A 12,500-nucleotide genomic window follows, 5' to 3' on the forward strand; every position below is an offset into this window, starting at 1 on the left:
TGGCGTTTAGTCATGCCGGTCACATGACCACGTCTTCGGACAGTGTTGGTGCTTCGGCTTTGAAATCAGATGAGCACCGTCCCCTAGAGTTGGGAACAACTAGCACATATATGCAAGGGGAACCTTTACCTTTTAGAGGCTGCCCAATTCCATACAACTCCATGCAGCTTACAAACAATAAAATGTAATATAATAAAGCAGTAGAAGCACAAACCATGTGCATCCCGAAAAGACCATTCACCAGGCATAAAATCCTAAATGAGATTAGTAGTCATCCTTACATAAAATCCAGGAAAATAATTAGGTTTTCAAAGCTTTTCTGAACACCACCAGAGTAGGAGCCGTGTAAATCTCTGGAGGACGCTACAATAATAACAAATGGGGAAGTTATAATTCATAACTGTGAAGTGGCTATATTTTGCGATTAATCAGAATTAAAACATCATTCAGGAACATAGCAGCAAATTAGGCAGAGAATCAAATTAGGGGTGTGCCAAGGGAGTGGTATATGGCACATATTGGATGCTTGAAAATAGTGTGTTTGGGACTCCAGCTTCAATCAGTTATTGTATGAACAATCACATTTGAATAAGGGAGCATCTAAGTCTTGTAAATGATCAGGCTCAAATTATCCTAATTTGGACAATTTTGAGAATCTCTGGAAAAGGGTATGTTGTTGAGCAAGGAGGAACGAAAGAGAAGATGTAACTTAGTGTATCGGTGGAAGAGCTGAACCAACCAGGCTAGGAGAAAATCTGTGTGGCTGCTTAAAAGTTACAAAGACTTGAGGGTAGCATAAACAACCAGCTTGGATGCAGCGCCCCCTCTTTAGGCGGAAAAAAAAATAGGGCATCTTGTAATTCTTACATATTTCGGCATTAAAAACAATACTTTTAAAATGCCCATGAAATCAATCAAGATCCCTAGGTTGGTGCAACTTTTTTTTTAAAGGCCGCCTTCGTCTTTGTGTGCACACGCACCCAACTGAATAAACTCCCATCAAGCGGTGATGGGTCTTGACAGCAACCCATCGGACGCACCGGTCGAGAGTTAGGATCCCGCGCAGGAGTTCGAGAACCCTGGGAAGGGCTGGGAGGAAGATTCCACTTCGTTCTGTTTCGCTGCGCTTTTATCATGGGTGGGGTGGGGGGATTGAGCGGAACTGGTTCACACAGAATGGGTTCGTGGAGGGGGGGGGAGATTTTCGCGGCTCCGAGGCAGCCGATCTCGGGTGCAGGGGCAATGCCAACCCACTCAAAGACCCCGCAGAGGGGAGCTCGGTCTCGCATCCTTTGGCTGCGGGCTGCAAAAAAACCGCCGGAGCCACCGACTTCTAATCAGCTGAAAGACACTGCGGAGTTTCCCGGGCAAGGGCGGAGCTGCCGCCAGCCGCCTCTCCTGCGATTCAAAGGCGAAGCGTCGCTCCTTCCTTTAAGCTCCACCTTTCACTGACGTTTGGGGGCCATCCTGTTGCATTGGCAACGAGTGTTGCTACCGCTTGGATTCTTCAGCGGCCATGGATTCTTCCTTCCTGCAGGTTGGTTGGAAACTCTGCTTCTTCCTTCCTCCCTCCCTCCCTCCCTCCCTCCTCTCTCCTTCCTTCCTTCCTTTTCTCCCTTCCTTTTTTCCTCCCTCCTCTCCTCTCCCCTTCCTTTTTCCTTCCTTCCTCCCTCCCTCCTTCCTTTTCTCCCTTCCTTTTCTCCCCTTCCTTTTTCCTCCCTTCCTTCCTTCCTTCCTTCCTTCCTTCCTTCCTTCCTTCCTTCCTTCCTTCCCTTCCTTCCACTGCGCAGCGAATCCACACTTCCTCGCCGCCGTGCATCGCCCCGCGTCTCCCTTCTTCCATTCTGGAAATGGCAGCCCCGTTTTCTGACGCTTCTCCTTGTCGGCGTTGTTGTTGTTCCTCCTCCCTCCTAGGGAAGGAGGCTAAGCTCCGGGAAAACAACGCCGTCAGCAGCCGGGCGAGGAAGGCCAGGCTCCCCGTCCCCGATGGTTCCGCCAAGCCCTTTGGGTTTTGCTTGGAAGAACGGATCCGCTTCCCGCAGGGTTTGGCTTCGGCGCCCGCATCGGACGGCAAAAAAAAGAAATAGCTTGGCTTTTTTTTCTCCAGGGCCTTTGAAATTGCCTCCCCCTTTCTCTTGTCTGCCTTAGAATCTAAAGCCGACACGTTTTTCCTCCTGTCCTGAGGATGGCTATGATTTTTGTAAGAAGCTGAGTGTACGTGTGAGTCCAGGCCCTCCCCCACCCCTTGGCACGAACACAGGGATCATTAAACGCTAGAACAGGGCTCTCCAACCTTGGCAACTTTAAGCCTGGAGGACTTCAAATCCCAGAATGCCCCAGCCAGCTTTTGCTGGCTGGGGCATTCTGGGAGTTGAAGTCCTCCAGGCTTAAAGTTGCCAAGGTTGGAGACTCCCTCCGCTAGAATACACACACACACACTCACTCACACACACACACACACACACACACCCCTTCCTTCTCGGCTACCTTGGAACTACGACTCCCAGAATTCCTGGCTAAAATTCTTGAAAGTTGTCATGCCAGTTGGTACATCCGAAGAGCAGAGCACTGAGGAAATCTGCTGGGCTCCAGAAGCAGCAATTGCAATTGGGGGCGTGGGGGTGTGAGAAGGGGTGTGTAAATTTAGAGGCAGCGGAACGTGAGGAAACAACCACAACCACCCGCATTGCTTCTGCTTGTGTCTGAACTGTTTTTGGGAAAGCTGGTGCTGATTTACTTAAGGGTTGCTTCATGTGTTTTGCTGTGAGAAAAGGCATAAGTGCACTCGCTTGCCTACCGTCCCTGTCCTAATATTCCTTTTTACTTACTCTTTTCATGTATCCAGATTATGTTTATACTTTTACCTGTTATCTTATATATGATTGACAAAATAAATAAAATAAATAAATACAAATCTTTCCTACAGCGGTCATAAGGTGGAGGATTGTTGGTATGCTTCGCCTTTGTGAAGAATGCCTGTGCAAAACATAAACTCTGTTGGAGTCAGACAAGAAGCAATGGGTGGAAACTAATCAAGGAGAGAAGCAATTTAGAACTAAAGAGAACCTTCCCGACAGTTAGGAACAACTTGCCTCCAGAAGTTGTGAATGTTCCAACACTGGAAGTTTTTAAGAAGATTTTGGATAACCATTTGTCTGAAATGGTGTAGGGTTTCCTCCTTAGCAGGGGGGTTGGAGTAGAAGACCTCCAAGGTCCCTTCCAACTCTGATATTCTATTCTATTCTATTCTATTCTATTCTATTCTATTCTATTCTATTCTATTCTATTCTATTCTATTCTATTCATAATGGAGATGTCAAAAGCCAGAGAAAAAATGGCAATTAGTCAAGACTGGCTTCTCCCTTACACCATCTTTTTGTAAGCTGTCCTTCAAACTTCAAGCTGAGATCCCAACTCCCAGGGTTGAGAGTTATTGCACTGGGGCTGAAGAGATGCAGATTCAAAAGCCCTACTCAAGTCCATTGGTGACTTTTGGGCTAGTCACTTTTTCTCAGCCTTTGGAAAATATGTGATACACTAAATCAACAAGCCACTCATAGAAATTTTACAGGAATCATTAAATGCTTGAATACTGCAGGAGGCCAAAAGTCGAAGCACCATGTGGGGAAATTCTTTCTCTGCTTGAAGATTCTGCAGTTGCAGCGTCTTGGGGAAGTGAATCAGTTTGGGGAAAACTACCAAAAAGCTGTGCAAAAGAGATTGTCAGATTTCGAAGTAACTCTCCTAAAATCCTTTCTCTCTGTTTTATGAGTGTGGTTCCCCTGCTTGCTTGTGTACATCCAAGTCTTTTAATTTCCTTACAGGCTTTAATTAATTACTACTGTCAGGAAGGCTATTTTCGCCATGTTCAGACTATCGCCAATGAAGGCTTGAAGACATTTGCCAATGACCCAGTGTTTCTTTTCTACCATGCTTATGGTATTTTGATGGAAGGTAATTCGTTTATATACTTTCACATTTGCAGGTATTATTTATTCATCTGATAATGTATACTTAGTAAGAAGTAAATTTCATTGTATTTCATGGGCCTTCCTTTCAGGAAGGGGCATATAGGATTGCAATCCTAAATCATCTCATTTAAAAGTTTCTATAAGTAAATCTTTTGGTTCTACAGTCAAACATGCATGCCACTATTTCTGCCTGTTAAACAGTTTATGGGACTGGGTCCTGGATGCTGCAGAACTTCAGCCCTTGGTAATGCTGGATGGATAAAGGTAGCGCTAGCAGATTTGGGCAGAAAAAAATTGGGAACACTAATGATGTCAGAAAAGAATCACAGAAGAATCCAGCTACCTGTAGTCTTTTGTGGATGTTTAGTTTTTGCAGCTCAAACCTGGTAGCCTAGTTGGAATTTAACATCTGAAGTCCCAGGTGATCCGTCTCTGCAATTTCTGTTGCAAAGGAAAAGAATTATTGATTTGATACCCTTGTAATTTGTTTCTTCAAATAAACTCTTTTAAGATCATTTGGGCAATTCATGATTTTCTAGTCAGTCAAGAGAGTTATCGTCTTTTTGTATCTCCTGGCTTTTGGCTTTTTCGATCTTAAGTGATGATTCTTTTAAATACATAAATTGTTTACATAGTAATGTAAGCTTTAAAAGGTACTTTGCACACACATGCTAACATGTTCATGCATGCTCATTACAACATTACGTTGAAGAAGGCATAGTGGGGAAGCCAAAGTGCCGCTACACAAATGAATGCAACTTACCCTGACTGAGTTTCTTCTCCTACCTAGGGCACGTCCAAGAAGCTCTTCTCAGTCTTGAATCCATTAAAAACAAACAAGAAGTATGCCTGTGCACACTGATGGCAATGATCTATGCCCATAAAAAAAGATCAAATCCAGGTAGTGTCTCACTTATTTTTAATCAGAAAAAAATTTATACTTGTACATGGTGAATTGTAATAATGCTACATGGTGAATTGTAATAATGCTATTTCTCCATTTTAATATGAAGGTACAGGTGGCACTCTGCTACAAAAGAGATGTTCACACCTCCCCATCCTGATGGGATTGTTGCAACCACCAACCATGTATTCTTCTAACAAGGCTCTCTCTCCCATTCCATTATTATTTTATCTTTTTCAGTTATCACAAAGTTCCATGAGAGCTGATTAGTTGCATCACCACTTTCTCCATTCTTTTATAATCTCTTGTAAACATTATTTTCCAATCAACATAGCAAATCTCTTTACAATGCTGCATCTAGGAACTAGGTTTCTCTGACCACTGACTTCCAACAGCTTCCAGATACTTTTGCAAACTTGAAGAAAAAAATGAACTTCTCTTTAATGAAGTCCAAATTCGCACAGTACACGAGCAAGGCTTATATTTCAAGCATGAGTTTATATGAAATAAGCTTTCTATAATCAGCTAATTAGAAATTAGCTTTCTCTAAAATTATCAATTATTAATAGGAACAAGGTTTCAAATTCTCCTGGAAGATGATTTCATTTCAGTTGATCCTAATGTGGATGTTTTGGGTAATGATGAATAGTCCATCTCATAATTTCCAATTTCTAAACCACTGGTTGGCCAGTTTTATGGTGTATTTAATTCAATTAACTACCTGATTTGGATTCAGATGATGCCTTCTATGTTTTATCCCTCATAATTTCCAGGAAATAAATTTTACATCCATTGATTTAAAGCGTGGAAGTTGTAGTTTGAGATGTCTGCATAGGTAAAGGCTCAAATTTAATTTATGTCATGCTTTTCCAAATCCCCTTGTGGACAATGTCAGGTCAAAAATCATCTTTAGTCTGCAGAGACCTAGTTCTCTCCATGAACTGAATTACTAAATGCAGTGTGACAGCCAAACCAGTTTCTGGAAGTATAACCTTGATTAATAGATCTAGTGTCATAGTCAAAATTGAATTGTGTCTTTACGCCTTTATCAGACTTCTTGGAGACTACTGTGTTCAGTATTGGATGAGGCCATTCAAGAATATTGCAAATGGAAAAGGTCCAGAGAAGAACAAGAAAGATGGAGCGGGTTCTGGAAACTATGATTATTCTTGAGAAAAAAAATATGAAAAGAATATATGAAAAGCCATCTTCAAAAATGGCTAAAATACGTCTCTCAGCCATGCAACAGCAGAGCAGATTATGGTGAAAAAATGGTGGGCTTTTCAGAGAGTAGATGTTTGTCTGTTAGAGCAATTAGGACACCAGATTGGTGAATTTCCTGCATTGGCTGGAAACCATTTGCTGTTCTGCTCTATGACTCTATAGAAGACATTTACTTTATTGTTTTTAATAGGGTTTGGTTGCTGTTATGTAATGTCTTGCAATAAGTCTTTAATCTGCTGAAACCATTGGTCCTTCAAACTATATGATTATTACTTTCGCCTCCCTTGTTTTTAGATCGGGAAGTTATTATGGATTTGGATGCCAAGTTGAAGGAACACCGAAAGACAGCAGGACAGGAGGCGTTATATTTTGCAGGACTGTTCTTGTGGCATATTGGCCGCTATGAGAAAGCCCGCGAATACATCGACAGAATGATCAAGATCTCAAATGGCAGTAAAGAGGTAACCCATTCCCTGTAGTTGTGTGTTGTACTTGCTATAAACAAGATTTGATGACTCCCAGAGCCTTGTAATGCTCTCCGTCATCTTTCATATCAGAGCGGATTATCACTAACTTCCTTAATACATGAGAAGTACAAAAAAATTACAAGAACACTGATAATATTGGTACTGTTACAAAATAGCCTGATAGTTTTTCTGTAGTTTAATGTTTGGGAGGCCTGCTTCCAAAAGTGGAATGTACTACTGGCCAATGATACAATATGTTCACATTCTGCTGCTACTATATATTTCACACTTAGCTTACAAGTTCTATGTTCCCTGCAAATATACTGCCATATATATGGGGCGGTAACTAGTGGTAGTTTTGTCTTCTATTCACACAACTTGGAGCACCCTATGTATTTGCTGATTTTTCCACATTGCTTTGTCTCTTTCTATCACATCGTATTCCATTTTTTAGGAGTCTCGAAACACTCAGGAATAGATCTTGGATCACTTGGGGGCTATAACAGGTTGTTATTGTTTTTAAGCCATCCAGCCGTTTTAAATGGGAGAATCCTGAAATCCTAAATGTTTTCTTTAGCAACTAGTTTTCTTTGTTATTAACTTCTGTTATGCTAATATTCCACATGCTGTTGAAAAGATGCCAGGCTTCATCTGGACTATGACTTGCACTCCAAAGTTGAGATTCAAGAATTCAGCTGTTCGATAAGCTAGTTTTATTACAGATACTAGGAAGGCCATAATTAGAACAGAAAATTTGCCGGTGCTGACCATAAACCTTCAAACCAGTGCAAAAAATGCAATTTTTTTTGCTACCGGTTCTGTGGGTGTAGCTTGGTGGGCGTGGCTTGTTGGGGTGTCATGTGACTGGGTGGGTGTGGCCAACTTTTTTTTTTAACTTTTTAAAGCATTATTTACTACCTATTCACCCGAACTGGTAGTAAAAAAATGTGTTAAAAAGTTAAAAAAAAAGTTTCTGATGATCACAGCTGTGCCGTTTGATCGTCAGAACCTTTTTTTACTTTTTTAAAGCATTTTTTTACTACCTATTCACCTGAACCTTTTTTTTTCTTTTTTAAAACATTTTTTTACTACCTATTCATCTGAACCTTTTTTTTACTTTTTTAAAACATTTTTTTACTACCTATTTGCCTGAACCTATTTTTGGTCAAATAGGTAGTTAAAAAAATGCTTTAACAAAGTAAAAAAAGGTTCCGACGATCACAGCTGGGTGTACCTGAAGCGATACTAAAAAAATGCTTTAAAAAAGTTAAAAAAAAAGGTTCGGGCGAATAGGTAGTAAAATAATGCTTTAAAAAAGTAAAAAAAGGTTCTGACAATCACGTGGCACAGCTGTGATCGTCGAAACCTTTTTTTAAAAACTTTTTAAAGCATTTTTTTTTACTACCGATTCACCCGAACCGGTAGTTTTTATCACTACCGATTCACCCAAACCGGAACGAACCGGTAGGATTTCACCCCTGCTTCAAAGCCTTATATTTATTTATATCCATCTTGAGGTTCAAACCTTACATCTCTTCTTCCTGCCTGAATATCTGAATGGGCTAAAGGTGGATTGCTTCTTAGTGGAAGGAGCAGTCAACATCTATGGATTTCACTGTAACATCTCTTTGATCTCGTGATTTTAGTCCTTCTAACTTTCACAGCAGCTTTTAGAGCAGTTCATCAGTATGTCAGTGTTGTCTTTCTGCCTATCTGGAGCGGGCCTCTTAGTGGGGATGGATAAATAGGGAACATCATAATGCTTTAAGTACTAAATCCATCCCATCCCATGATCTATGGTGGCACAGTAGTTAGAATGCAGAATTGCAAGCAAACTCACTGCCTACAGCTGGGAGCTTGATCCTGACTGGCTTAAGGTTGACTCAGCCTTCTATCCACGAGGTGGGTTTCAGCAGATTCTGACCAGTTCTGAAGAACCGGAAGTGAAAATTTTGAAATTTTGAATAGTTTGGAGAACCGGTAGTAAAAATTCTTACTGGCCCCGCCCCCATCTATTCTCTGCCTCCCAAGTCCTAGCTGATCAGGAGGAAATGGGGATTTTGCACTAACCTTCCCCTGGAATGGGGAGGGACTGGAGATTTTATAGTATCCCTGCCATGCCCACCAAGCCACACCCATCAAACTATGCCACGCCCACCAAGCCACACCCACAGAACTGGTAGTAAAAAAATTTGAAACCCACCACTGCTTCCGAGGTGGGTAAAATGAAGGCCCAGATTGTTGGGGGCAATATGCTGACATTGTAAACTGCTTAGAGCAGGGGTCTCCAACCTTGGCAACTTTAAGACTTCTGGACTTCAACTCCCAGAGTTCCTCAGCCAGCAAAGCTCTACAACTCTGGGAGTTGAAGTCCAGAAGTCTTAAAGTTGCCGAGGTTGGAGACCCCTGGCTTAGAGAGGGCTGTTGAAGCACTATAAAGTGGTATATAAGTCTAAGTGCTATTGCTACAACAGCAGGTATGAATACCACAGAACATATATCAGTCTTCTGCTTTGCATAAATTATTGCATTTATGTGAAGTAGAACTTTATATGATTTTTTAAAAAAATAAATATGTATCCAGTAACAACAGCAGAGTGTTGCATCATTTAGTGTTTTGCTTTGTTCTTCCAGGGGTGGATTCTAAAAGGGTGGCTTGATGTGACTAGCGGGAAAGAAGCAAGCATCAAAAAAGCTGGGAAATGTTTTGATGAAGGGCTCCAAAATGAGAATGATATTTTTGGCCTGATGGGTAAAGTAAGTGTATGAAAAGCTTTTAAATGCCTCTAATTAGTAACAAACATTGCAGCTGATGCAGACTGATCCAGCCCAGATTAATGCAATTGCCATCCAGGATGAAGGAGCAGATCAAAGCAACCTTATTTTGCATTCAGAATGCTATTTATTCTCCCTCTCTCTCTTTCTCTCTCTCTCTCTCTCTCCCTCTCTCTCCTCTTAATTTCTTATTTTGTGTGCTGTAAATATGGGTTCTAAGAATCTGACTGAAGTCAGTATTCTTTGATTCTCTTTAGCCATCATATTATCAATTATTTGTATTTTCTCTGACATATGCTTTTTTTATGAAAAACAAAAAGATGCATTTGGAGTCAATTCTACACTTAAGAATTGAAGCAATTGAAGAGCAATGTACATAAAGTCTGGGAATCAAATAGATGCTATAAAGGGTTTTTTACCATTTGCAACTGTAGAGAAGAAATAGTTCTTTTCGTTTCTTCTTAAAAAGAAGCTTCGTGGGTCTTTTTTAAATATTACGTCTGCCCAAATTTTTAAGAAAATGTTGGATAACCATCTGACTGAGATGGTGTAGGGTTTTCCTGCCTGGGCAGGGGGTTGGACTAGAAGGCCTCCAAGGTCCCTTCCAACTCGGTTGTTATGTTATGTTAAATATATTATTTTTAAAACCTTACTACAAATTGCATTTTGAATCAGTAGGTTTACAATCACTTTGCTACGATTTTTTTTTTAAAAAATTCCACTTAGAAACGTGCATTTTGCATACTCACCGCTTTGAATGGTTTTGCTTTCCAAATCATTATAATCCTGATTATAAACTCATTGGTTCTGGCACTATACTAAGCATGCGTTGTTTAAACGTAGTTACTGAATAAACAGCAATGGGCTAGATTAACATAACACACTAAATGGAGACCAAAGAAGCCACATTATACTTAGCATATTGTAGCTTTATTTTATACAACAGCATAAAAACTGATGACCTTCAGTGGAAGATATCCTATAAGTTCATACAAATAGTCCTTGACTTGTGATCATAATGGAGCCTGCCTATCATGGTCATAAGTTGTGATAATTGTAAGAAAGGTCACCCATCTGACAAGCCTGACTTCATTAACTTTTTTTGTGGCAATTGTTGAGCAAACACTGTGGTTTCCCCCCACCACCACCAATCCCGTTTGTGTTGAAGGCACTGTTTAAGACACTTCTAGGTTGAAAGAATTACCCAGTGACATCACCGTTGCACAGAGAACTCCTGTAGGGCTCCTTTCATGGAGCTGGAGCAAGTGACAGGAGCTCACCCTGCCACACAGCACCATTCGGGTTTCAAACATGGACTTGCTAACCCCAACCCAGTGTCCTAACAATGTGAGCCATCACACTCTGTGGTCATTAAGCAAACCAATGGTAATGTCAGGGTTCCAGAAAAACCTCTTCTGCATAAAAAAAAAACTCTGAAGCCATTGTCTTTCAAAGTTCTTTACTAGCATAAGGAAACTGGCACATGATGAGTGAAATTCCAAAACTGAAACTTCCGGATTCTTTTCCCAGTTATACAAACCCCAAGAGTCCCACCCCCCTAACCCCTTTGCCGGTCACATGGTCCAACGTTCTTCCACTTTATTCGAAACCTGTTCTTGCCACTCAGGTGTGAACACAATCCGACCTTGACCGCTTGAAGAATGTTACCATACCCCTCAACCCTCCTTCTTCCCCGCAGGAGAGAAATGTGGCAGTGTCTGGAAACCTACGGCCTAGTATGGTTTCCAGGCCTGACAGGTATACTATGGGTCAGTTTTGCTGAAAACCAGAATTAAATACTGGTTTTCAGCAAAACTGTCATAAAATGAGAACATATGGCCATTGATGTTAATGCAGTTGTGAGTGCCTGACATGCAGTCACATGACAATCAGAGGGGTGGCCTATTATAACTTTGGAACCAGGTCATAAATACCTCCGGAGAGGTCTGACATAACTTCAAATAGTCACTAAGCAGCCAGTCGTAAATCAAGGACTACCTAATATTCCTTCCAAAATCTTTATATTTGAGGAAACAGGTTCTAGATAAGCAGTCACAACAAACTGCTTTTCCACCAGTGTGTACCTTTTTTTCTAGTTGGAAAGCCTTTTTTTAAAAAAAGCAAGACAAAAGTGACCAGATGATCATTCCATTGTTCACTAGGCCCAATATTTTGAAGTGCGTCAGAATTATTCAGAAGCTTTGGAAACTGTGAATCAAATAATTGCGAATTTCCCACGCTTCCTTCCGGCATTTATAAAAAAGATGAAGTTACAGCTGGCTTTGCAGGATTGGGAGCAGTCAGTTGAGACTGCCCAGAGGTGAGTCAACTTAATTACTCTTGTCGAGATCCATTAAAAATGCTGTATCATCTCAGCTGCAGTGCTTTTGCAGAAAGCAAAATGATCAAAGGTGATTTCTCCCCTGGTGACTTAGATCATCTTGTAGAGTCGTCCAACCTTGTAGTGCCAAAATGACGGTAAGGGAGATAAATTTTATATCTCATTAACAATGGCTGAGTGATGCTGTGACAGCAGCTTAAGATACTAGTGGGAAAAAGTCTAAAAAAAAAGAGAAATACAGTTTTTTACTTATTTATTTTCCAGTCTTGATCTAGCTAGTCAGTAGCTATGAAACTCTGTGAAACTCATTTTTTCAGTCATTGCTTCAGTATTATCGGATTGTACATGATTGATGGTGGGTAACCAAATATGTGAAGGCTGATAACATTTTCTATCCTGGCTGAAGCATCTTCTGTGCACGCACACACACACACACACACACACACACACACACTATCAGTGGAGGTAAATGGCACCTATATCAGCTGTTCTCACTGATTTTTTTTGTTTGAAAATTTTATATAACGAGGGTAGAGAATGTTATGAGAACTAAACAAGAATGGGCAATTTACTGCTCCGGTAAAGTAATGTAGCTTTGTGTGCCCAGCCTTGTGCAGGGACCATGCAAATCTTTTTTGTATTGTTCCAGCTTTAATAAATGTGCTGCCAAAGTGAACAGGGTAGCCTTGTTTCCATTTCTCTAAGTTGCCTTGAAAGCTGGAGACGAGGGATACATAAAGATGCCAGGCAATGCAATACATTTTCAAGAGGGTGTCCTAAGCACATAAAATTCCCAATTAATTTGACATTTGTCCACA

The 12,500-nt window shown here is 40.9% G+C and overlaps 1 protein-coding gene and 1 pseudogene across 4 annotated transcripts in view; one reads left to right on the forward strand and one right to left on the reverse strand.

The window, feature by feature from the left end:
• Window positions 1-1,437: 1,437 nt before the first annotated feature.
• TTC21B (tetratricopeptide repeat domain 21B) overlaps window positions 1,438-12,500 on the forward strand; it is a 53,703-nt gene continuing 42,640 nt past the window's right edge. For 2 of the 4 annotated variants that reach the window (XM_058191371.1, XM_058191379.1), the window contains exons 1-6: window positions 1,438-1,537; window positions 3,825-3,954; window positions 4,762-4,872; window positions 6,394-6,560; window positions 9,201-9,323; window positions 11,504-11,661. In XM_058191371.1, coding sequence (XP_058047354.1) covers window positions 1,517-1,537; window positions 3,825-3,954; window positions 4,762-4,872; window positions 6,394-6,560; window positions 9,201-9,323; window positions 11,504-11,661 — 710 coding nt within the window. In that variant the 5' untranslated portion in view covers window positions 1,438-1,516. The remainder of the gene's footprint in view (window positions 1,538-3,824; window positions 3,955-4,761; window positions 4,873-6,393; window positions 6,561-9,200; window positions 9,324-11,503; window positions 11,662-12,500) is intronic. The other 2 variants (XM_058191388.1, XM_058191397.1) reach the window with 2 other exon arrangements.
• LOC131189452 (U6 spliceosomal RNA) lies at window positions 12,264-12,359 on the reverse strand (annotated as a pseudogene).

This window comes from Ahaetulla prasina, chromosome 1 (genome assembly GCF_028640845.1).
Source record: "Ahaetulla prasina isolate Xishuangbanna chromosome 1, ASM2864084v1, whole genome shotgun sequence".
NCBI classification, from domain to species: Eukaryota; Metazoa; Chordata; class Lepidosauria; order Squamata; family Colubridae; genus Ahaetulla; species Ahaetulla prasina.